At 46.9% G+C, this 25,307-nt stretch overlaps 1 protein-coding gene across 4 annotated transcripts in view; it reads left to right on the top strand.

Moving 5' to 3' along the window:
• The window catches only part of cul9 (cullin 9), a 401,996-nt gene that overhangs the window by 225,473 nt on the left and 151,216 nt on the right, over positions 1–25,307 (top strand). For all 4 annotated transcript variants that reach the window (XM_085998049.1, XM_085998046.1, XM_085998048.1 and 1 more), the window contains 2 exons: positions 2,432–2,603; positions 6,783–6,888. In XM_085998049.1, coding sequence (XP_085854175.1) covers positions 2,432–2,603; positions 6,783–6,888 — 278 coding nt within the window. The remainder of the gene's footprint in view (positions 1–2,431; positions 2,604–6,782; positions 6,889–25,307) is intronic.

The raw sequence follows: 25,307 nt of genomic DNA on the forward strand, positions 1-25,307 counted from the left end.
GTTCGAGTATAGGAATAGGGATACCTTACTACAGCTGTACAAGGTGCTGGTGAGACCGCATCTGGAGTATTGTGTACAGTTTTGGTCGCCCCATCTGCGGAAGGATGTTCTTGCCATGGAAAGAGTGCAACGACGATTCACCAGGCTGATACCTGGAATGGCGGGAATGACCTACGAAGAGAGATTAAATAGTTTGGGCTTGTACTCACTGGAGTTTAGAAGATTGAGAGGGGATCTCATCGAAACATATAAAATTATGGCAGGCCTGGACAGGCTGAATTCAGAGAGAATGTTTCCAATGGCCGGGGAGCACAGAACCAGGGGCCACAGTCTAAAAATAGCGGGCAAATCATTTAAAACAGAGATGAGGAAGAATTTCTTCACTCAAAGAGTGGTGAGCCTGTGGAATTCCCTGCCACAGAGGGCTGTGAAGGCTAATTCAATAAATATTTTCAAGAGAGAATTGGATATATTTCTGAAGGCTAAGGGGATTAAGGGTTACGGAGAAAAGGCGGGGACGGGGTACTGAACTGGTAAGATCAGCTATGATCTCAGACGAAGATCAGCCATGATCTCATTGAATGGCGGAGCAGGCTCGAAGGGCCGAATGGCCTACTCCTGTTCCTATCTCTATGTATTTCCTAGCCTTGTCTCTTACAATGTTCCGATTCATAAAAGATACTGAAATTCTTTGATAACATTTTCAGTTTATGAAAATTACTTTGTGGGCATTTGAGTTACGATTATGATAGTAAGCAGGTTCTTTAGGTCACACAGTACAGGAAACTTTGTGCTATCCGGCACCCACGGGACCGAGCAGCTGCCGTTGCCCCAAAACTGCCGTACTCTCCAGAGTTAATGTTGAGAGATACGGAGATTCTTATCTCCGTATTTGACAACAAACACTTGCTTAGCAACAGCTTCTAAACACTCGGGTGTGGCCCTAAAGCTCTGTAGCTGAAGCTGTTGCTATAGCTACAGACCTTGCACAGCTTGACTGTTCAAACAAAGCAAAAAAAACAAACAAAAAGAATAAAAAACGGCTGCTGATTTTTGCCGGTGACTCCAGATTGCCGGATAGCTCACCTCCGGATAGCACAAAGTTTCCAGTAATACAATACATTGCTGGTCGCTGATACCAGATGTTAGATTTTCACACTGTTGCTTGGAAACCATAAAAGAGACAATATAAATGTTAATGTTTCATAGATGAATTTCTGCTGTAATAAGTATTTCAGTCTCCAGCTCACTTTGCTCCAGTATGCTAAATATAGGAAAGTTGTCCTGGTCTCTGTGCAGCTGTGAGTCCTTCGTTGAGGATCTGTGTTCAGTTTGACAGGGTGGTGGCTGCTGTGGAATAATGCTCAAAATGTGATTATTTTTTAATTTTTGGATCAAGCTAGAAAGATTGGGGAACTGGATGGCAGAGTGGATGAGAATGTAGCTGGGCCCAGGATGAGTGTCCAGCTGGGTAATGGGATAAACGTTCCCCCTCTCACAAAGTTATGATCCTACTTGAGATGATTTTGGGGCATTCTGAACCTAGCAAAGTCTGAATTGCATAATTGCCCATAATTTGGCCGTCATTATCAGCAACATGAGAAAACTTCATTCAGTTCAGTGAATTTTTTGATTTTGACATACTGAGGTACAGGTTGTACTATTGTGGGATCTCCCCAGTGTAGTTGGGCTCCTGAGAGGAAATGAATTCCATGATGGAAAACTCTGAACTTGCCTCTGATCTCCCTCCCTCCCTGAAACACATCGATGGAAAACCCTAGGATTTCTCTTTTAACAAAACCCACATTGTTCAGCCCCAATTGGTTGCATTTGTATAAAGTATTACAAAGTAACGAAATGCTGATTGGATGATTTGTATGTTTTCCAATATTGTCATTTGGATTTCAGTGAAGGGTAATGTGGGTGAAATTTTTGGGTTATGTTTACCTGAACTGTGAAAAATGCCCAGCAGTCGTTACAGGTTTGTCACTCGTGGTGGTAGTAAAGTCGTGAATTAAGTGTAACACTCCGATGTATTGCCACATGTAGTGCATATTGGCTTAAGTGTAATCATTGTTCTGGACTATTAGTACCAACACTCTTAATCCTAGTGACAACTCCTGGTTATATTTGGGGTCTTTGTTTTCAGAATATCCAATGACTAGCAGAGTATTTGGAGGAGACGGTTCAATCTTAGGATTCTGGTGGTGACATTTATGGACCACTTGAGCAGCTACTGATCTGCCTTAGGAAATCATCACGGCCACTTGATTTGATCATTGCCAGCAGTCTCTTATCCTGTATTTATACTGTCTTCAAGTAATTTTGTTCAAACCTAAATGTATTTTAACCCTGCTGAGGCATTCTGTAGGTTGTTTCCCTGGCTGCTGGTTACTATATTCCTTCCTTCTTGTGGTTCGTCATTCTGTAGGTTCCAGTGTGGAGCTGAAAGAGGACAAGTGTTGGGAGAAGGTGGAGGTGTCCTCCAATCATCACAGAGCGAGCAAGCTGACTGACAAGAACACCAAAACCTACTGGGAATCGAACGGCAGCACAGGGTCCCATTACATTAACATCTACATGCACAAAGGGGTGGTCATCAGGTACGTGTGTGCAGGGACTCAAACTAGAGCCACTCAGTGTATTAGCCGGTCCTGTGCATACTATACAATGACACTGTTAGACCAGCATTTTTAAAGTATATTTTCCTCTGCAGTCTCTCTCGTCCCCCCATATATGTCCACAGTGTTCAGTGCCATTTGCAACTCCTCAGATAATGAAGCACTCTGTGCCAGCATGCAACAAGACCTGGCTGACGTTCAGGCTTGGGCTGATAAGTGGCAGGTAACATTCGAGTCACACAAGTGCCAGGCAATGACTATCTCCAACAAGCAAGAGTCTAACCACTGCCCCTTAACATTCAACGGCATTACCATCGCAAATCTCCCACCATCAACATTCTGGGGGGCCACCATTGACAAGAAACTTAACTGGACCAGCCACATAAATACTGTGACACCAAGAGCAGGTCAGAGGCTAGGTATTCTGCGGTGAGTGTCTCACCTCCTGACTCCCCAAAGCCTTTCCACTATCTACAAGGCACAAGTCAGGAGTGTGATGTAATACTCTCCACTTGCCTGGATGAGTGCAGCTCCAACAACATTCAAGAAGCTCGACACCATCCAGGACAAAGCAGTCGGCTTGATTGGCACCCCATCCACCACCTTAAACATTTACTCTCTCCACCACCGGCGTACCGTGGCTGCAGTGTGTACCATCTACAAGATGCACTGCAGCAACTCGCCAAGGCTTCTTCAGCAGCACCTCCCAAACCCGCGACCCCTTCCACCTAGAAGGACAAGTGCAGCAGGTGCATGGGAACACCCCCACCTCCAAGTTCCCCTCTAAGTCGCACACCATCCTGACTTAGAAGTATATCACCGATCCTTCATTGTTGCTGGGTCAAAATCCTGGAACTATCTCCCTAACAGCACTGTGGGAGTACTTTCACCACACGGACTGCAGCAGTTCAGGAAGGCGGCTCACCACCACCTTCTCGAGGGCAATTAGCGATGGGCAGTAAATGCTGGCTTGGGTTGGTCCCCTGGCTTGATGGTAATGGTAGAGTGAGGGATATGCCGGGCCATGAGGTTACAGATTGTGGTGGAATACAATTCTGCTGCTGCTGTTGGCTCACAGCACCTCATGGATGCTAGATCTGTTCTGAATCTCTATCCCATTTAGCACAGTGGTAGTGCCACACAACACGATGGAGGGTGTCTTCAGTGTGAAGACGGGACTTCGTCACTGCTACCAATACTGTCGATAAGGTCCCACATAAGTGATTAGCACGTAAAGTTAAAGCACATGGGATTGGGGTAAGGTACTGACTTGGATAGAGAACTGGTTGGCAGACAGGAAGCAAAGAGTTGGAATAAACGGGTCTTTTTCCAAGTGTCAGGCAGTGACTAGTGGGGTACCGCAGGGATCGGCGCTAGGACCCCAGCTATTCACAATATATATTAATGATCTAGATGAGGGAACTAGATGTAATATCTCCAAATTTGCAGATGACACAAAGCTGGGTGGGCGTGTGTGCTGAGGAGGAGGATGCAGAGAAACTCCATTATGATTTGGACAGGTTGGGTGATTGGGCAGATGCATGGCAGATGTAGTATAATGTGGATAAATGCAAGGTTACCCACTTCGGTGGCAAAAACAGGAAAACAGATTATTATCTGAACGGCAATAGATTGGGAAAAGGGGATGTACAACGAGACCTTGGTGTCCTTGTGCACCAGTCGCTGAAGGTAAGCATGCAGGTGGAGCAGGTGGTTAAGAAGGCAAATGGTATGTTGGCCTTCATAGCGAGAGGATTCGAGTACAGGAGCAAGGATGTTTTGCTGCAGTTGTACAGGGCCTTGGTGAGACCGCACCTTGAGTATTGTGTGCAGTTTTGGTCGCCTTATCTGAGGAAGAATGTTCTTGCCATGGAGGGAGTGCAGCGAAGATTCACCAGACTGATACCTGGGATGGCAGGAATGACGTATGAGGAGAGATTGGGTCGATTAGGCTTATATTCGCTAGAGTTTAGAAGAATGAGAGGGAATCTCATTGAAACTTATAAAATTTTAACAGGACTAGACAGACTAGATGCAGGAAGAATGTTCCCGATGACGGGGGAGTCCTGAACCAGGGGTCACAGTCTAAGGATAAGGGATAAGCCATTTCGGACTGAGATGAGGAGGAATTTCTTCACCCAGAGTGGTGAACCTGTGGAATTCTCTACCACAGAAGGCAGTTGAGGCCAACTTATTAAATATATTCAAGAAGGAGTTAGATATATTTCTTAAGGCTAAAGGGATCAAGGGATATGGGGAGAAAGCAGGCACAGGGTACTGAATTTGGATGATCAGCCATGATCTCATTAAATGGCAGAACAGGCTCGAGGGGCCGAATGGCCTACTCCTGCTCCTATCTTCTATGTTTCTATGTCATGGTTTTTCCCTTGTGTTGGTTCTCCCACCACGTGTCGCAGGCCCAGACTAGCAGCTGTGTCCTTCAGGACTCGGCCAGCTCGGTCAGTAGTGGTGCTACCAAGCCACTCTTGGTGATGGACATTGAAGTCCTCCACCCAGAGTACATTCTGTGCCCTTACTACTCTCGGTGCTTCTTCCAAGTGGAGTTCCACATGGAGGAGTACTGATTCACTTGTCACTGCCTGCCACTTGGAAAAAGACCCGCTTATTCCAACTCTTTGCTTCCTGTCTGCCAACCAGTTCTCTATCCAAGTCAGTACCTTACCCCCAATCCCATGTGCTTTAACTTTGCACGCCAATCTCTTATGCGGGACCTTATCGAAAGCCTTCTGAAAGTCCAAATACACCACATCGACTGGTTCTCCCTTATCTATTCTACCAGTTACATCCTCAAAAAATTCCAGTAGATTAGTCAAGCATGATTTACCTTTTGTAAATCCATGTTGACTTTGTCCGATCCTGTCACTGTTTTCCAAGTGCTCTGCTATTACATCTTTTATAATGGACTTTAGCATTTTCCCCACTACCGATGTCAGGCTTACCGGTCTGTAATTCCCCATTTTCTCTCTACCACCTTTTTAAAATAGTGGGGTTACATTAGCTACCCTCCAACCCATGGGAACTATTCTAGAGTCTATAGAATTTTGGAAGATGACCAGCAATGCATCTACTATTTCTAGGGCCACTTCCTTAAGTACCCTAGGATGTAGATTATCAGGCCCTGGGGATTTATCAGCCTTCAATGCCGTCAATTTCTCTAACACCATTTCCCTACAAATACTGATTTCATTCAATTCCTCCCTCTCATTAGACCCTATGTTCCCCGACATCTCTGGAAGGTTATTTGTGTCCTCCTTTGTGAAGACAGAACCAAAGTATGCATTTAATTGGTCTGCCATTTCTTTGTTCCCCATGATAAATTCCCCTGATTCTGACTGCAAGGGACCTACGCTTGACTTCACCAATCTTTTTCTCTTCACATATCTATAGAAGCTTTTACAGTCAGTTTTTATGTTCCCTGCAAGCTTACTCTCATATTCTATTTTCCCCCCTCTTAATTAATCCCTTTGTCCTCCTTTGCTGAATCCTAAACTGCTCCCAATCCTCAGGTTTGCTGCTTTTTCTGGCCAATTTATATGTCCTCTCCTTGGATCTTATGCTATCCCTAATTTCCCTTGTTAGCCACGGTTGAGTCACCTTTTTTGTTTTATTTGTATGCCAAACAGGGATGAACAAATTCTGTAGTTCATCCATACGATTTTTAAATGTTTGCCATTGCCTAGCCACCGTCAACCCTTTAAGTAACGTTCCCCAATCCATCCTAGCCAACTCGCGCCTCATACCATCGTAGTTTCCTTTATTTAAATTCAGGACCCTAGTCTCTGAGTCAACTATTTCACTCTCCATCTTAATGACGAATATTGCAGGTAAATGTGGACACTTTTTTTTAATGGGATTTCCCTGGGAGCTTTCAATGCATTTTGAAATAGAATGTTGCGAGCCACCTACCATTTTTAATGAGACATTTAAGAATCCAGTCCTTGAATTTCTCTGGTGTAAAGGTTTGTGAAATCATCCAAATCGCTCAATTAGAGTGGGAAATTAAGAAAAAAAAAGTGACCTCGGATTACTTGTGCAGTATAAACCCATGCATAAGTAGCCACATGTATACATATTTGGTACAAAATGTTTTTGACTGCAGTTGCAGTCTGCTGATGAGTGGTCTTTTATCTTGTGTTACAGACAGCTGACCTTGGTAGTTGCGAGTGAGGACTCCAGTTACATGCCGGCACGTGTGGTGGTGATGGGAGGGGATGATCCCAGTAACATCAATACAGAACTAAACACAGTGAGTTACTAAGACCAGCGCTCTCCAGCCAGTGAGGCCAAACCAGATAAATCCTGTGAGGACATAGTTATAGCTTCTGATACAAAACATTTTTACAATTCATTCAGTGAACACTTAAAAAATCTCCTGTGGTTTCTTGTGTTTCTGTCCTTTTTCTTTACACTTGACAGATGTCGATTATCAAAAGTGCAGATTTGAAAAGCCGGAAAATACTCAAAGGTTTAATTTCTGATGCTTCCTGCTCTTCAGCTTTCACACACCCACAAACAGGCAGTCGTCCACTTGGAAGATCCATGGAGCGAGTTCAGCACTGCTTAATGTGATTCTGACACATTGGGCCAGTAGTTTTATTTTCCTTTTTGAAGCTTCTTTGGCATTAACTTTCAATTTGGGGATGTGGTTTATTATTTTTCCCATTTAAGTTTGCATGTTCCAGTGATGCATTGGCACAGATCCCTAAATCCTGCCATCACAGGATTCTCTCCATGGAATTTTCCAAAAGAAAAAACAGACTTGTAGCTATGAGGCCCTTGCAATTCATACTGAGTCTAGCGCAGCAGTCTGGTCTCTCGTCTTGGGACTGATGGGCGGCAGTCTGTTCCTCAGCACTAATGCTCACTTTGGAGGCACACCCTGTGCTGTGGATCACTAGTATTTGACGGATGTCAAGGGCCTATCTACTGCCTGACTACCATTGATTGAGGGCAGTGGCAGCAAGACTCCAGTAGAGCCCCTCAAATCTGCTAGTTCTGGGTGAAAGAGCCATGTAATCCCTCTGGCTCTGGGCTGATTAATGTAGATTACAGTGTCACACAGCCTTTTTTTTCTAGACTGGATCTGGCTCTCTTCCTAGGTGGAATACCACAAAACTAGTTTTAAAAAAAGGCCAATTAACTGGTGGCCATTTTACATGTATGAGCCAAGACAATTAGTGTTAGCAGGCTGTTTGACCGCGAACAGCTCCACAACCAGCCCAATGATGTCCTCACCCAACCTTCACAAATGGAGGGGTCACTGAATAATAATTGACCCATGGCTCATTTTCCCCTCCCTCCCTAGCCTACCCTGAGGTGTTGATGCTAACATTATAGTGCCCTGACCACCATACTGGTTATTCGAATCTGGAATGTTGGACTCCATATTTCAGAGAAACCCACTGAGCCATTGAGTGAAGCGTTCCTTACCTCTTATAATCACTTCCTCCCAGATCACATCCACTGTGTAGGAAAATTGGCCTATGATTTGTTGAAAGCCACCTTCAGAGGGCATTTCATCAGCTCGAGATCTGGAGCTCTGATGATTGACATGGTTACATCATAAGTGCGACCAGGCCAATCTTTGATGTGATTTGCTAATGTTGAACGAACATTATTACAGTCAGACAAGGTAACTGGTCCATGGGGCAGTACGGTTCAGTTGGCAGATTCCTGCCTCTGGAGGTGGAAGGCTGTGAGTTTAAGCTCCTAACATAGGCTGACACTAGTGGAGTTCTGAGAGCATGCTGCATTTTGTGGAGATGGTGTCCTTTGTATATGTTAAACTGAAACCCCTTTGCCCATTACGATGGTTGAGTTGGATAAAATCCCTCTGCCCATTATTGGGATTTAGGTGGATGAGGTTCCTTTGCCCATTGTTGGGGTTTAGGTGGATGAGGCCCCTCTGCCCATTATTGGGATTTAGGTGGATGAGTTCCCTCTGCCCATTATTGGGATTGAGGTGCATGAGGCCCCTCTGCCCTTTATTGGGATTTAGGTGGATGAGGTTCCTCTGCCCATTATTGGGATTTAGGTGGATGAGGTTCCTCTGCCCATTATTGGGATTTAGGTGGATGAGGTTCCTCTGCCCATTATTGGGATTTAGGTGGGTGAGGTTCCTCTGCCCATTATTGGGATTTAGGTGGGTGGGATTCCTCTGCCCATTATTGGGATTTAGGTGGATGAGGTTCCTCTGCCCATTATTGGGATTTAGGTGGATGAGGTTCCTCTGCCCATTATTGGGATTCAGGTGGATGAGGTTCCTCTGCCCATTATTGGGATTTAGGTGGATGAGGTTCCTCTGCCCATTATTGGGATTTAGGTGGATGAGGTTCCTCTGCCCATTATTGGGATTTAGGTGGATGAGGTCCCTCTGCCCATTATTGGGATTCAGGTGGATGAGGTTCCTCTGCCCTTTATTGGGATTTAGGTGGGTGAGGTTCCTCTGCCCATTATTGGGATTTAGGTGGGTGGGATTCCTCTGCCCATTATTGGGATTTAGGTGGATGAGGTTCCTCTGCCCATTATTGGGATTCAGGTGGATGAGGTTCCTCTGCCCATTATTGGGATTCAGGTGGATGAGGTTCCTCTGCCCATTATTGGGATTTAGGTGGATGAGGTTCCTCTGCCCATTATTGGGATTTAGGTGGATGAGGTTCCCCTGCCCATTATTGGGATTTAGGTGGGTGAGGTTCCTCTGCCCATTATTGGGATTTAGGTGGGTGGGATTCCTCTGCCCATTATTGGGATTTAGGTGGATGAGGTTCCTCTGCCCATTATTGGGATTTAGGTGGATGAGGTTCCTCTGCCCATTATTGGGATTTAGGTGGATGAGGTTCCTCTGCCCATTATTGGGATTTAGGTGGATGAGGTTCCTCTGCCCATTATTGGGATTCAGGTGGATGAGGTTCCTCTGCCCATTATTGGGATTTAGGTGGATGAGGTTCCTCTGCCCATTATTGGGATTTAGGTGGATGAGGTTCCTCTGCCCATTATTGGGATTCAGGTGGATGAGGTTCCTCTGCCCATTATTGGGATTTAGGTGGATGAGGTTCCTCTGCCCATTATTGGGATTTAGGTGGATGAGGTTCCTCTGCCCATTATTGGGATTTAGGTGGATGAGGTCCCTCTGCCCATTATTGGGATTCAGGTGGATGAGGTCCCTCTGCCCATTATTGGGATTTAGGTGGATGAGGTTCCTCTGCCCATTATTGGGATTCAGGTGGATGAGGTTCCTCTGCCCATTATTGGGATTTAGGCGGATGAGGTCCCTCTGCCCATTATTGGGATTTAGGTGGATGAGGTTCCTCTGCCCATTATTGGGATTTAGGTGGATGAGGTCCCTCTGCCCATTATTGGGATTCAGGTGGATGATGTTCCTCTGCCCAATATTGGGATTTAAGTGGATGAGGTTCCTCTGCCCATTATTGGGATTTAGGTGGATGCGGTTCCTCTGCCCATTATTGGGATTTAGGTGGATGAGGTCCCTCTGCCCATTATTGGGATTCAGGTGGATGATGTTCCTCTGCCCATTATTGGGATTTAAGTGGATGAGGTTCCTCTGCCCATTATTGGGATTTAGGTGGATGCGGTTCCTCTGCCCATTATTGGGATTCAGGTGGATGAGGTTCCTCTGCCCATTATTGGGATTTAGGTGGATGAGGTCCCTCTGCCCATTATTGGGATTCAGGTGGATGAGGTTCCTCTGCCCATTATTGGGATTTAGGTGGATGAGGTCCCTCTGCCCATTATTGGGATTTAGGTGGATGAGGTTCCTCTGCCCATTATTGGGGTTTAGGTGGATGAGGTCCCTCTGCCCATTATTGGGATTTAGGTGGATGAGGTTCCTCTGCCCATTATTGGGATTTTGGTGGATGAGGTCCCTCTGCCCATTATTGGGATTTAGGTGGATGAGGTTCCTCTGCCCATTATTGGGATTTAGGTGGATGAGGTTCATCTGCCCATTATTGGGATTTAGGTGGATGATGTTCCTCTGCCCATTATTGGGATTTAGGTGGATGAGGTTCCTCTGCCCATTATTGGGATTTAGGTGGATGAGGTTCCTCTGCCCATTATTGGGATTTAGGTGGATGAGGTTCCTCTGCCCATTGTTGGGATTTAGGTGGATGATGTTCCTCTGCCCATTATTGGGATTCAGGTGGATGAGGTTCCTCTGCCCATTATTGGGATTTAGATGGATAATGATCCTCTTCCCATTATTGGGATTTAGGTGGATGAGGTCCCTCTACCCATTATTGGGATTCAGGTGGATGAGGTTCCTCTGCCCATTATTGGGATTTAGGTGGATGAGGTTCCTCTGCCCATTATTGGGATTTAGGTGGATGAGGTCCCTCCACCCATTATTGGGATTCAGGTGGATGAGGTTCCTCTGCCCATTATTGGGATTTAGGTGGATGAGGTTCCTCTGCCCATCATTGGGATTTAGGTGGATGAGGTTCCTCTGCCCATTATTGGGATTTAGGTGGATGATGTTCCTCTGCCCATTATTGGGATTTAGGTGGATGAGGTCCCTCTGACCATTATTGGGATTTAGGTGGATGATGTTCCTCTGCCCATTATTGGGATTCAGGTGGATGAGGTTCCTCGGCCCATTATTGGGATTTAGGTGGATGATGTTCCTCTGCCCATTATTGGGATTTAGGTGGATGAGGTTCCCCTGCCCATTATTGGGATTTAGGTGGGTGAGGTTCCTCTGCCCATTATTGGGATTTAGGTGGGTGGGATTCCTCTGCCCATTATTGGGATTTAGGTGGATGAGGTTCCTCTGCCCATTATTGGGATTTAGGTGGATGAGGTTCCTCTGCCCATTATTGGGATTTAGGTGGATGAGGTTCCTCTGCCCATTATTGGGATTTAGGTGGATGAGGTTCCTCTGCCCATTATTGGGATTCAGGTGGATGAGGTTCCTCTGCCCATTATTGGGATTTAGGTGGATGAGGTTCCTCTGCCCATTATTGGGATTCAGGTGGATGAGGTTCCTCTGCCCATTATTGGGATTTAGGCGGATGAGGTCCCTCTGCCCATTATTGGGATTTAGGTGGATGAGGTTCCTCTGCCCATTATTGGGATTTAGGTGGATGAGGTCCCTCTGCCCATTATTGGGATTCAGGTGGATGATGTTCCTCTGCCCATTATTGGGATTTAAGTGGATGAGGTTCCTCTGCCCATTATTGGGATTTAGGTGGATGCGGTTCCTCTGCCCATTATTGGGATTTAGGTGGATGAGGTCCCTCTGCCCATTATTGGGATTCAGGTGGATGATGTTCCTCTGCCCATTATTGGGATTTAAGTGGATGAGGTTCCTCTGCCCATTATTGGGATTTAGGTGGATGAGGTTCCTCTGCCCATTGTTGGGATTTAGGTGGATGATGTTCCTCTGCCCATTATTGGGATTCAGGTGGATGAGGTTCCTCTGCCCATTATTGGGATTTAGATGGATAATGATCCTCTGCCCATTATTGGGATTTAGGTGGATGAGGTCCCTCTACCCATTATTGGGATTCAGGTGGATGAGGTTCCTCTGCCCATTATTGGGATTTAGGTGGATGAGGTTCCTCTGCCCATTATTGGGATTTAGGTGGATGAGGTCCCTCCACCCATTATTGGGATTCAGGTGGATGAGGTTCCTCTGCCCATTATTGGGATTTAGGTGGATGAGGTTCCTCTGCCCATCATTGGGATTTAGGTGGATGAGGTTCCTCTGCCCATTATTGGGATTTAGGTGGATGAGGTCCCTCTGACCATTATTGGGATTTAGGTGGATGATGTTCCTCTGCCCATTATTGGGATTCAGGTGGATGAGGTTCCTCGGCCCATTATTGGGATTTAGGTGGATGATGTTCCTCTGCCCATTATTGGGATTTAGGTGGATGAGGTTCCTCTGCCCATTATTGGGATTCAGGTGGATGAGGATCCTCTGCCCATTATTGGGATTTAGGTGGATGAGGTTCCTCTGCCCATTATTGGGATTAAGGTGGATGAGGTTCCTCTGCCCATTATTGGGATTTAGGTGGATGAGGTTCCTCTGCCCATTGGGATTTAGGTGGATGAGGTTCCTCTGCCCATTATTGGGATTCAGGTGGATGAGGTTCCTCTGCCCATTATTGGGATTTAAGTGGATGAGGTTCCTCTGCCAATTATTGGGATTTAAGTGGATGAGGTTCCTCTGCCCATTATTGGGATTTAGGTGGATGAGGTTCCTCTGCCCATTGGGATTTAGGTGGATGAGGTCCCTCTGCCCATTATTGGGATTTAAGTGGATGAGGTTCCTCTGCCCATTATTGGGATTCAGGTGGATGAGGTTCCTCTGCCCATTATTGGGATTTAGATGGATGATGTTCCTCTGCCCATTATTGGGATTCAGGTGGATGAGGTTCCTCTGCCCATTATTGGGATTCAGGTGGATGAGGTTCCTCTGCCCATTATTGGGATTTAGGTGGATGAGGTTCCTCTGCCCATTATTGGGATTTAGGTGGATGAGGTTCCTCTGCCCATTATTGGGATTTAGGTGGATGACGTTCCTCTGCCCATTATTGGGATTCAGGTGGATGAGGTTCCTCTGCCCATTATTGGGATTTAGGTGGATGAGCTTCTTCTGCCCATTATTTGGATTTAGGTGGATGAGGTTCCTCTGCCCATTATTGGGATTTAAGTGGATGAGGTTCCTCTGCCCATTATTGGGATTTAGGTGGATGAGGTTCCTCTGCCCATTATTGGGATTTAGGTGGATGAGGTTCCTCTGCCCATTATTGGGGTTTAGGTGGATGAGGTTCCTCTGCCCATTATTGGGATTTAGGTGGATGAGGTTCCTCTGCCCATTATTGGGATTCAGGTGGATGAGGTTCCTCTGCCCATTATTGGGATTTAGGTGGATGAGGTTCCTCTGCCCATTGTTGGGATTTAGGTGGATGAGGTCCCTCTGCCCATTATTGGGATTTAGGTGGATGATGTTCCTCTGCCCATTATTGGGATTCAGGTGGATGAGGTTCCTCTGCCCATTATTGGGATTTAGGTGGATGATGTTCCTCTGCCCATTATTGGGATTTAGGTGGATGAGGTTCCTCTGCCCATTATTGGGATTTAGGTGGATGAGGTCCCTCTGCCCATTATTGGGATTCAGGTGGATGAGGTTCCTCTGCCCATTATTGGGATTTAGGTGGATGAGGTTCCTCTGCCCATTATTGGGATTTAAGCGGATGAGGTTCCTCTGCCCATTATTGGGATTTAGGTGGATGATGTTCCTCTGCCCATTATTGGGATTCAGGTGGATGGTGTTCCTCTGCCCATTATTGGGATTTAGGTGGATGAGGTCCCTCTGCCCATTATTGAGATTTAGGTGGATGAGGTCCCTCTGCCCATTATTGGGATTTAGGTGGATGAGGTCCCTCTGCCCATTATTGGGATTCAGGTGGATGAGGTTCCTCTGCCCATTATTGGGATTTAGGTGGATGATGTTCCTCTGCCCATTATTGGGATTCAGGTGGATGAGGTTCCTCTGCCCATTATTGAGATTTAGGTGGATGAGGTCCCTCTGCCCATTATTGGGATTTAGGTGGATGAGGTTCCTCTGCCCATTGGGATTTAGGTGGATGAGGTTCCTCTCCCCATTATTGGGATTCAGGTGGATGAGGTTCCTCTGCCCATTATTGGGATTTAAGTGGATGAGGTTCCTCTGCCCATTATTGGGATTTAAGTGGATGAGGTTCCTCTGCCCATTATTGGGATTTAGGTGGATGAGGTCCCTCTGCCCATTATTGGGATTTAAGTGGATGAGGTTCCTCTGCCCATTATTGGGATTTAGGTGGATGAGGTTCCTCTGCCCATTATTGGGATTTAGGTGGATGAGGTTCCTCTGCCCATTATTGGGATTTAAGTGGATGAGGTTCCTCTGCCCATTATTGGGATTCAGGTGGATGAGGTTCCTCTGCCCATTACTGGGATTTAGGTGGATGAGGTTCCTCTGCCCATTATTGGGATTTAGGTGGATGATGTTCCTCTGCCCATTATTGGGATTTAGGTGGATGAGGTTCCTCTGCCCATTATTGGGATTTAGGTGGATGAGGTTCCTCTGCCCATTATTGGGATTTAGGTGGATGAGGTTCCTCTGCCCATTATTGGGATTTAGGTGGATGATGTTCCTCTGCCCATTATTGGGATTTAGGTGGATGAGGTCCCTCTGCCCATTATTGGGATTTAGGTGGATGATGTTCCTCTGCCCATTATTGGGATTTAGGTGGATGAGGTTCCTCTGCCCATTATTGGGATTTAGGTGGATGATGTTCCTCTGCCCATTATTGGGATTTAGGTGGATGAGGTCCCTCTGCCCATTATTGGGATTCAGGTGGATGAGGTTCCTCTGCCCATTATTGGGATTTAGCTGGATGAGGTCCCTCTGCCCATTATTGGGATTCAGGTGGATGAGGTTCCTCTGCCCATTATTGGGATTTAGGTGGATGAGGTTCCTCTGCCCATTATTTGGATTTAGGTGGATGAGGTTCCTCTGCCCATTATTGGGATTCAGGTGGATGAGGTTCCTCTGCCCATTATTGGGATTTAGGTGGATGAGGTTCCTCTGCCCATTATTGGGATTTAGGTGGATGAGGTTCCTCTGTCCATTATTGGGATTTAGGTGGATGAGGTCCCTCTGCCCATTATTGGGATTTAGGTGGATGAGGTTCCTCTGCCCATTATTGGGATTTAGGTGGATGAGGTTCCTCTGCCCATTATTGGGATTCAGGTGGGTGAGGTTCCTCTGCCCATTATTGGGATTTAGGTGGATGAGGTTCCTCTGCCCATTATTGGGATTCAGGTGGATGAGGTTCCTCTGCCCATTATTGGGATTTAGCTGGATGAGGTCCCTCTGCCCATTATTTGGATTTAGGTGGATGAGGTTCCTCTGCCCATTATTGGGATTCAGGTGGATGAGGTTCCTCTGCCCATTATTGGGATTCAGGTGGATGAGGTTCCTCTGCCCATTATTGGGATTTAGGTGGATGAGGTTCCTCTGCCCATTATTGGGATTTAGGTGGATGATGTTCCTCTGCCCATTATTGGGATTTAGGTGGATGAGGTTCCTCTGCCCATTATTGGGATTTAGGTGGATGAGGTTCCTCTGCCCATTATTGGGATTTAGGTGGATGAGGTTCCTCTGCCCATTATTGGGATTTAGGTGGATGAGGTTCCTCTGCCCATTATTGGGATTTAGGTGGATGAGGTTCCTCTGCCCATTATTGGGATTCAGGTGGATGAGGTTCCTCTGCCCATTATTGGGATTTAGGTGGATGAGGTTCCTCTGCCCATTATTGGGATTTAGGTGGATGAGGTCCCTCTGCCCATTATTGGGATTTAGGTGGATGATGTTCCTCTGCCCATTATTGGGATTTAGGTGGATGAGGTTCCTCTGCCCATTATTGGGATTCAGGTGGATGAGGTTCCTCTGCCCATTATTGGGATTTAGGTGGATGAGGTTCCTCTGCCTATTATTGGGATTTAGGTGGATGAGGTTCCTCTGCCCATTATTGGGATTTCGGTGGATGAGGTTCCTCTGCCCATTATTGGGATTCAGGTGGATGAGGTTCCTCTGCCCATTATTGGGATTTAAGTGGATGAGGTTCCTCTGCCCATTATTGGGATTCAGGTGGATGAGGTTCCTCTGCCCATTATTGGGATTCAGGTGGATGAGGTTCCTCTGCCCATTATTGGGATTCAGGTGGATGAGGTTCCTCTGCCCATTATTGGGATTTAGGTGGATGATGTTCCTCTGCCCATTATTGGGATTTAGGTGGATGAGGTTCCTCTGCCCATTATTGGGATTTAGGTGGATGATGTTCCTCTGCCCATTATTGGGATTTAGGTGGATGATGTTCCTCTGCCCATTATTGGGATTCAGGTGGATGAGGTTCCTCTGCCCATTATTGGGATTCAGGTGGATGAGGTTCCTCTGCCCATTATTGGGATTTAGGTGGATGATGTTCCTCTGCCCATTATTGGGATTTAGGTGGATGAGGTTCCTCTGCCCATTATTGGGATTTAGGTGGATGATGTTCCTCTGCCCATTATTGGGATTTAGGTGGATGATGTTCCTCTGCCCATTATTGGGATTCAGGTGGATGAGGTTCCTCTGCCCATTATTGAGATTTAGGTGAATGAGGTCCCTCTGCCCATTATTGGGATTCAGGTGGATGAGGTTCCTCTGCCCATTATTGGGATTTAGGTGGATGAGGTTCCTCTGCCCATTATTGGGATTTAGGTGGATGAGGTTCATGTGCCCATTATTGGGATTTAGGTGGATGATGTTCCTCTGCCCATTATTGGGATTTAGGTGGATGATGTTCCTCTGCCCATTATTGGGATTCAGGTGGATGAGGTTCCTCTGCCCATTATTGGGATTTAGGTGGATGAGGTTCCTCTGCCCATTATTTGGATTTAGGTGGACGAGGTTCCTCTGCCCATTATTGGGATTTAGGTGGATGAGGTTCCTCTGCCCATTATTGGGATTTAGGTGGATGAGGTTCCTCTGCCCATTATTGGGATTCAGGTGGATGAGGTTCCTCTGCCCATTATTGGGATTCAGGTGGATGAGGTTCCTCTGCCCATTATTTGGATTTCGGTGGATGAGGTTCCTCTGCCCATTATTGGGATTTAGGTGGATGAGGTTCCTCTGCCCATTATTGGGATTTAGGTGGATGAGGTTCCCCTGCCCATTATTGGGATTTAGGTGGATGAGGTCCCTCTGCCCATTATTGGGATTTAGGTGGATGAGGTTCCTCTGCCCATTATTGGGATTCAGGTGGATGAGGTCCCTCTGCCCATTATTGGGATTTAGGTGGATGAGGTTCCCCTGCCCATTATTGGGATTTAGGTGGATGAGGTTCCTCTGCCCATTATTGGAATTTAGGTGGATGAGGTTCCTCTGCCCATTATTGGGATTTAGGTGGATGAGGTCCCTCTGCCCATTATTGGGATTTAGGTGGATGAGGTTCCTCTGCCCATTATTGGGATTTAGGTGGATGATGTTCCTCTGCCCATTATTGGGATTTAGGTGGATGAGGTTCCTCTGCCCATTATTGGGATTCAGGTGGATGAGGTTCCTCTGCCCATTATTGGGATTCAGGTGGATGAGGTTCCTCTGCCCATTATTGGGATTTAGGTGGATGAGGTTCCTCTGCCCATTATTGGGATTTAGGTGGATGAGGTTCCTCTGCCCATTATTGGGATTCAGGTGGATGATGTTCCTCTGCCCATTATTGGGATTCAGGTGGATGAGGTTCCTCTGCCCATTATTGGGATGCAGGTGGATGAGGTTCCTCTGCCCATTATTGGGATTCAGGTGGATGAGGTTCCTCTGCCCATTATTGGGATTTAGGTGGATGAGGTTCCTCTGCCCATTATTGGGATTTAGGTGGATGAGGCTCCTCTGCCCATTATTGGGATTTAGGTGGATGAGGTTCCTCTGCCCATTATTGGGATTCAGGTGGATGAGGTTCATCTGCCCATTATTGGGATTCAGGTGGATGAGGTTCCTCTGCCCATTATTGGGATTTAGGTGGATGAGGTTCCTCTGCCCATTATTGGGATTCAGGTGGATGAGGTTCCTCTGCCTATGAGTGGGATTCAGGTGGATGAGTTCCCTCTGCCAATTATTGGGATTTAGGTGGATGAGGTTCCTCTGCCCATTATTGGAATTCAGGTGGATGAGGTTCCTCTGCCCATTATTGGGATTAAGGTGGATGAGGTTCCTCTGCCCATTATTGGGATTTAGGTGGATGAGGTTCCTCTGCCCATTATTGGGATTTAGCTGGATGAGGTTCCTCTGCCCATTATTGGGATTTAGGTGGATGAGGTTCCTCTGCCCATCATTGGGATTCAGGTGGATGAGGTTCCTCTGCCCATTATTGGGATTCAGGTGGATGAGGTTCCTCTGCCCATTATTGGGGTTTAGGTGGATGAGGTCCCTCTGCCCATTATTGGGATTTAGGTGGATGAGGTTCCTCTGCCCATTATTGGGATTTAGGTGGATGAGGTTCCTCTGCCCATTATTGGGGTTTAGGTGGATGAGGTTCCTCTGCCCATTATTGGGATTTAGGTGGATGAGGTTCCTCTGCCCATTATTGGGATTCAGGTGGATGAGGTTCCTCTGCCCATTATTGGGATTTAGGTGGATGAGGTTCCTCTGCCCATTATTTGGATTTAGGTGGATGAGGTTCCTCTGCCCATTATTTGGATTTAGGTGGATGAGGTCCCTCTGCCCATTATTGGGATTTAGGTGGATGAGGTCCCTCTGCCCATTATTGGGATTCAGGTGGATGAGGTTCCTCTGCCCATTATTGGGATTCAGGTGGATGAGGTTCCCCTGCCCATTGTTGGGATTTTGGTGGATGAGGTCCCTCTGCCCATTATTGGGGTTTAGGTGGATGACGTTTCTCTGCCCATTATTGGGATTTAGGTGGATGATGTTCTTCTGCCCATTATTGGGATTCAGGTGGATGAGGTTCCTCTGCCCATTGTTGGGATTTTGGTGGATGAGGTCCCTCTGCCCATTATTGGGGTTTAGGTGGATGACGTTCCTCTGCCCATTATTGGGATTTAGGTGGATGATGTTCCTCTGCCCATTATTGGGATTCAGGTGGATGAGGTTCCTCTGCCCATTATTGGGATTTAGGTGGATGATGTTCCTCTGCCCATTATTGGGATTTAGGTGGATGAGGTTCATCTGCCCATTATTGGGATTTAGGTGGATGATGTTCCTCTGCCCATTATTGGGATTCAGGTGGATGATGTTCCTCTGCCCATTATTGGGATTTAGGTGGATGAGGTTCCTCTGCCCATTATTGGGATTTAGGTGGATGAGGTTCCTCTGCCCATTATTGGGATTCAGGTGGATGAGGTTCCCCTGCCCATTATTGGGATTCAGGTGGATGAGGTTCCTCTGCCCATTATTGGGATTCAGGTGGATGAGGTTCCTCTGCCCATTGTTGGGATTTAGGTGGATGAGGTCCCTCTGCCCATTATTGGGGTTTAGGTGGATGACGTTCCTCTGCCCATTATTGGGATTTAGGTGGATGATGTTCCTCTGCCCATTATTGGGATTCAGGTGGATGAGGTTCCTCTGCCCATTATTGGGATTTAGGTGGATGATGTTCCTCTGCCCATTATTGGGATTTAGGTGGATGATGTTCCTCTGCCCATTATTGGGATTTAGGTGGATGAGGTCCCTCTGCCCATTATTGGGATTCAGGTGGATGATGTTCCTCTGCCCATTATTGGGATTTAGGTGGATGATGTTCCTCTGCCCATTATTGGGATTTAGGTGGATGAGGTCCCTCTGCCCATTATTGGGATTCAGGTGGATGACGTCCCTCTGCCCATTATTGGGATTCAGGTGGATGAGGTCCCTCTGTCCATTATTGGGATTTCGGTGGATGATGTTCCTCTGCCCATTATTGGGATTTAGGTGGATGATGTTCCTCTGCCCATTATTGGGATTCAGGTGGATGAGGTTCATCTGCCCATTATTGGGATTTAGGTGGATGATGTTCCTCTGCCCATTATTGGGGTTTCGGTGGATGAGGTTCATCTGCCCATTATTGGGATTTAGGTGGATGAGGTCCCTCTGCCCATTATTGGGATTTCGGTGGATGATGTTCCTCTGCCCATTATTGGGATTTAGGTGGATGATGTTCCTCTGCCCATTATTGGGATTCAGGTGGATGAGGTTCCTCTGCCCATTATTGAGATTTAGGTGGATGAGGTCCCTCTGCCCAGTATTGGGATTTAGGTGGATGAGGTTCCTCTGCCCATTATTGGGATTTAAGTGGATGAGGTTCCTCTGCCCATTATTGGGATTCAGGTGGATGAGGTTCCTCTGCCCATTATTGGGATTTAGGTGGATGAGGTTCCTCTGCCCATTGGGATTTAGGTGGATGAGGTTCCTCTGCCCATTATTGGGATTCAGGTGGATGAGGTTCCTCTGCCCATTATTGGGATTTAAGTGGATGAGGTTCCTCTGCCCATTATTGGGATTTAAGTGGATGAGGTTCCTCTGCCCATTATTGGGATTTAGGTGGATGAGGTCCCTCTGCCCATTATTGGGATTTAAGTGGATGAGGTTCCTCTGCCCATTATTGGGATTTAGGTGGATGAGGTTCCTCTGCCCATTATTGGGATTTAAGTGGATGAGGTTCCTCTGCCCATTATTGGGATTCAGGTGGATGAGGTTCCTCTGCCCATTATTGGGATTCAGGTGGATGAGGTTCCTCTGCCCATTATTGGGATTTAGTTGGATGAGGTTCCTCTGCCCATTATTGGGATTCAGGTGGATGATGTTCCTCTGCCCATTATTGGGATTTAGGTGGATGAGGTCCCTCTGCCCATTATTGGGATTCAGGTGGATGCGGTTCCTCTGCCCATTATTGGGATTTAAGCGGATGAGGTCCCTCTGCCCATTATTGGGATTCAGGTGGATGAGGTTCCTCTGCCCATTATTGGGATTTAGGTGGATGAGGTTCCTCTGCCCATTATTGGGATTTAGGTGGATGAGGTTCCTCTGCCCATTATTGGGATTTAGGTGGATGATGTTCCTCTGCCCATTATTGGGATTTAGGTGGATGAGGTTCCTCTGCCCATTATTGGGATTTAGGTGGATGAGGTTCCTCTGCCCATTATTGGGATTTAGGTGGATGAGGTTCCTCTGCCCATTATTGGGATTTAGGTGGATGAGGTTCCTCTGCCCATTATTGGGATTTAGGTGGATGAGGTCCCTCTGCCCATTATTGGGATTCAGGTGGATGAGGTCCCTCTGCCCATTATTGGGATTCAGGTGGATGAGGTTCCTCTGCCCATTATTGGGATTCGGGTGGATGAGGTTCCTCTGCCCATTATTGGGGTTTAGGTGGATGAGGTCCCTCTGCCCATTATTTGGATTTAGGTGGATGAGGTTCCTCTGCCCATTATTGGGATTCAGGTGGATGAGGTTCCTCTGCCCATTATTGGGATTTAGGTGGATGAGGTTCCTCTGCCCATTATTGGGATTTAGGTGGATGAGGTTCCTCTGCCCATTATTGGGATTTAGGTGGATGAGGTTCCTCTGTCCATTATTGGGATTTAGGTGGATGAGGTTCCTCTGCCCATTATTGGGATTTAGGTGGATGAGGTTCCTCTGCCCATTATTGGGATTTAGGTGGATGAGGTCCCTCTGCCCATTATTGGGATTTAGGTGGATGAGGTTCCTCTGCCCATTATTGGGGTTTAGGTGGATGAGGTTCCTCTGCCCATTATTGGGATTTAGGTGGATGAGGTTCCTCTGCCCATTATTGGGATTCAGGTGGGTGAGGTTCCTCTGCCCATTATTGGGATTTAGGTGAATGAGGTTCCTCTGCCCATTATTGGGATTCAGGTGGATGAGGTTCCTCTGCCCATTATTGGGATTTAGCTGGATGAGGTCCCTCTGCCCATTATTTGGATTTAGGTGGATGAGGTTCCTCTGCCCATTATTGGGATTCAGCTGGATGAGGTTCCTCTGCCCATTATTGGGATTCAGGTGGATGAGGTTCCTCTGCCCATTATTGGGATTTAGGTGGATGAGGTTCCTCTGCCCATTATTGGGATTTAGGTGGATGAGGTTCCTCTGCCCATTATTGGGATTTAGGTGGATGAGGTCCCTCTGCCCATTATTGGGATTTAGGTGGATGAGGTTCCTCAGCCCATTATTGGGGCTTAGGTGGATGAGGTTCCTCTGCCCATTATTGGGATTTAGGTGGATGAGGTTCCTCTGCCCATTATTGGGATTTAGGTGGATGAGGTTCCTCTGCCCATTATTGGGATTTAGGTGGATGAGGTTCCTCTGCCCATTATTGGGATTTAGGTGGATGAGGTCCCTCTGCCCATTATTGGGATTTAGGTGGATGAGGTTCCTCTGCCCATTATTGGGATTTCGGTGGATGATGTTCCTCTGCCCATTATTGGGATTTAGGTGGATGAGGTTCCTCTGCCCATTATTGGGATTTAGGTGGATGAGGTTCCTCTGCCCATTATTGGGATTTAGGTGGATGAGGTTCCTCGGCCCATTATTGGGATTTAGGTGGATGATGTTCCTCTGCCCATTATTGGGATTTAGGTGGATGAGGTCCCTCTGCCCATTATTGGGATTTAGGTGGATGAGGTTCCTCTGCCCATTATTGGGATTTAGGTGGATGAGGTGCCTCTGCCCATTATTGGGATTCAGGTGGATGAGGTTCCTCTGCTCATTATTGGGATTCAGGTGGATGAGGTTCCTCTGCCCATTATTGGGATTTAGGTGGATGAGGTTCCTCTGCCCATTATTGGGATTTAGGTGGATGAGGTTCCTCTGCCCATTATTGGGATTTAGGTGGATGAGGTTCCTCTGCCCATTATTGGGATTCAGGTGGATGATGTTCCTCTGCCCATTATTGGGATTCAGGTGGATGAGGTTCCTCTGCCCATTATTGGGATTCAGGTGGATGAGGTTCCTCTGCCCATTATTGGGATTCAGGTGGATGAGGTTCCTCTGCCCATTATTGGGATTTAGGTGGATGAGGTTCCTCTGCCCATTATTGGGATTTAGGTGGATGAGGTTCCTCTGCCCATTATTGGGATTTAGGTGGATGAGGTCCCTCTGCCCATTATTGGGATTTAGGTGGATGAGGTTCCTCTGCCCATTATTGGGGTTTAGGTGGATGAGGTTCCTCTGCCCATTATTGGGATTTAGGTGGATGAGGTTCCTCTGCCCATTATTGGGATTTAGGTGGATGAGGTTCCTCTGCCCATTATTGGGATTTAGGTGGATGAGGTTCCTCTGCCCATTATTGGGATTTAGGTGGATGAGGTTCCTCTGCCCATTATTGGGATTTAGGTGGATGAGGTTCCTCTGCCCATTATTGGGATTTAGGTGGATGAGGTTCCTCGGCCCATTATTGGGATTTAGGTGGATGATGTTCCTCTGCCCATTATTGGGATTTAGGTGGATGAGGTCCCTCTGCCCATTATTGGGATTTAGGTGGATGAGTTTCCTCTGCCCATTATTGGGATTTAGGTGGATGAGGTTCCTCTGCCCATTATTGGGATTCAGGTGGATGAGGTTCCTCTGCCCATTATTGGGATTCAGGTGGATGAGGTTCCTCTGCCCATTATTGGGATTTAGGTGGATGAGGTTCCTCTGCCCATTATTGGGATTTAAGTGGATGAGGTTCCTCTGCCCATTATTGGGATTTAAGTGGATGAGGTTCCTCTGCCCATTATTGGGATTTAGGTGGATGAGGTTCCTCTGCCCATTATTGGGATTTAGGTGGATGAGGTTCCTCTGCCCATTATTGGGATTCAGGTGGATGAGGTTCCTCTGCCCATTATTGGGATTTAGGTGGATGAGGTCCCTCTGCCCATTATTGGGATTCAGGTGGATGAGGTTCCTCTGCCCATTGGGATTTAGGTGGATGAGGTTCCTCTGCCCATTGGGATTTAGGTGGATGAGGTCCCTCTGCCCATTATTGGGATTTAGGTGGATGAGGTCCCTCTGCCCATTATTGGGATTCAGGTGGATGAGGTTCCTCTGCCCATTGGGATTTAGGTGGATGAGGTTCCTCTGCCCATTGGGATTTAGGTGGATGAGGTCCCTCTGCCCATTATTGGGATTTAGGTGGATGAGGTCCCTCTGCCCATTATTGGGATTCAGGTGGATGAGGTTCCTCTGCCCATTGGGATTTAGGTGGATGAGGTTCCTCTGCCCATTGGGATTCAGGTGGATGAGGTCCCTCTGCCCATTATTGGGATTTAGATGGATGAGGTTCCTCTGCCCATTATTGGGATTTAAGTGGATGAGGTTCCTCTGCCCATTATTGGGATTCAGGTGGATGAGGTCCCTCTGCCCATTATTGGGATTTAGGTGGATGAGGTTCCTCTGCCCATTATTGGGATTTAGGTGGATGAGGTTCCTCTGCCCATTATTGGGATTCAGGTGGATGAGGTCCCTCTGCCCATTATTGGGATTTAGGTGGATGATGTTCATCTGCCCATTATTGGGATTTCGGTGGATGAGGTCCCTCTGCCCATTATTGGGATTTAAGTGGATGAGGTTCCTCTGCCCATTATTGGGATTCAGGTGGATGAGGTCCCTTTGCCCATTATTGGGATTTAGGTGGATGAGGTTCCTCTGCCCATTATTGGGATTCAGGTGGATGAGGTCCCTCTGCCCATTATTGGGATTTAGGTGGATGAGGTCCCTCTGCCCATTATTGGGATTTAAGTGGATGAGGTTCCTCTGCCCATTATTGGGATTTAGGTGGATGAGGTTCCTCTGCCCATTATTGGGATTTAGGTGGATGAGGACCCTCTGCCCATTATTGGGATTTAAGTGGATGAGGTTCCTCTGCCCATTATTGGGATTTAGGTGGATGAGGTCCCTCTGCCCATTTTTGGGATTCAGGTGGATGAGGTTCCTCTGCCCATTATTGGGATTTAGGTGGATGAGGTTCCTCTGCCCATTATTGGGATTTAAGTGGATGAGGTTCCTCTGCCCATTATTGGGATTTAGGTGGATGAGGTTCCTCTGCCCATTATTGGGATTTAGGTGGATGAGGTTCCTCTGCCCATTATTGGGATTCAGGTGGATGAGGTTCCTCTGCCCATTATTGG

The sequence above is a fragment of the Somniosus microcephalus genome, chromosome 9 (assembly GCF_052327205.1).
Source record: "Somniosus microcephalus isolate GS21.2 chromosome 9, FLI_Smic_1.0, whole genome shotgun sequence".
NCBI classification, from domain to species: domain Eukaryota; kingdom Metazoa; phylum Chordata; class Chondrichthyes; order Squaliformes; family Somniosidae; genus Somniosus; species Somniosus microcephalus.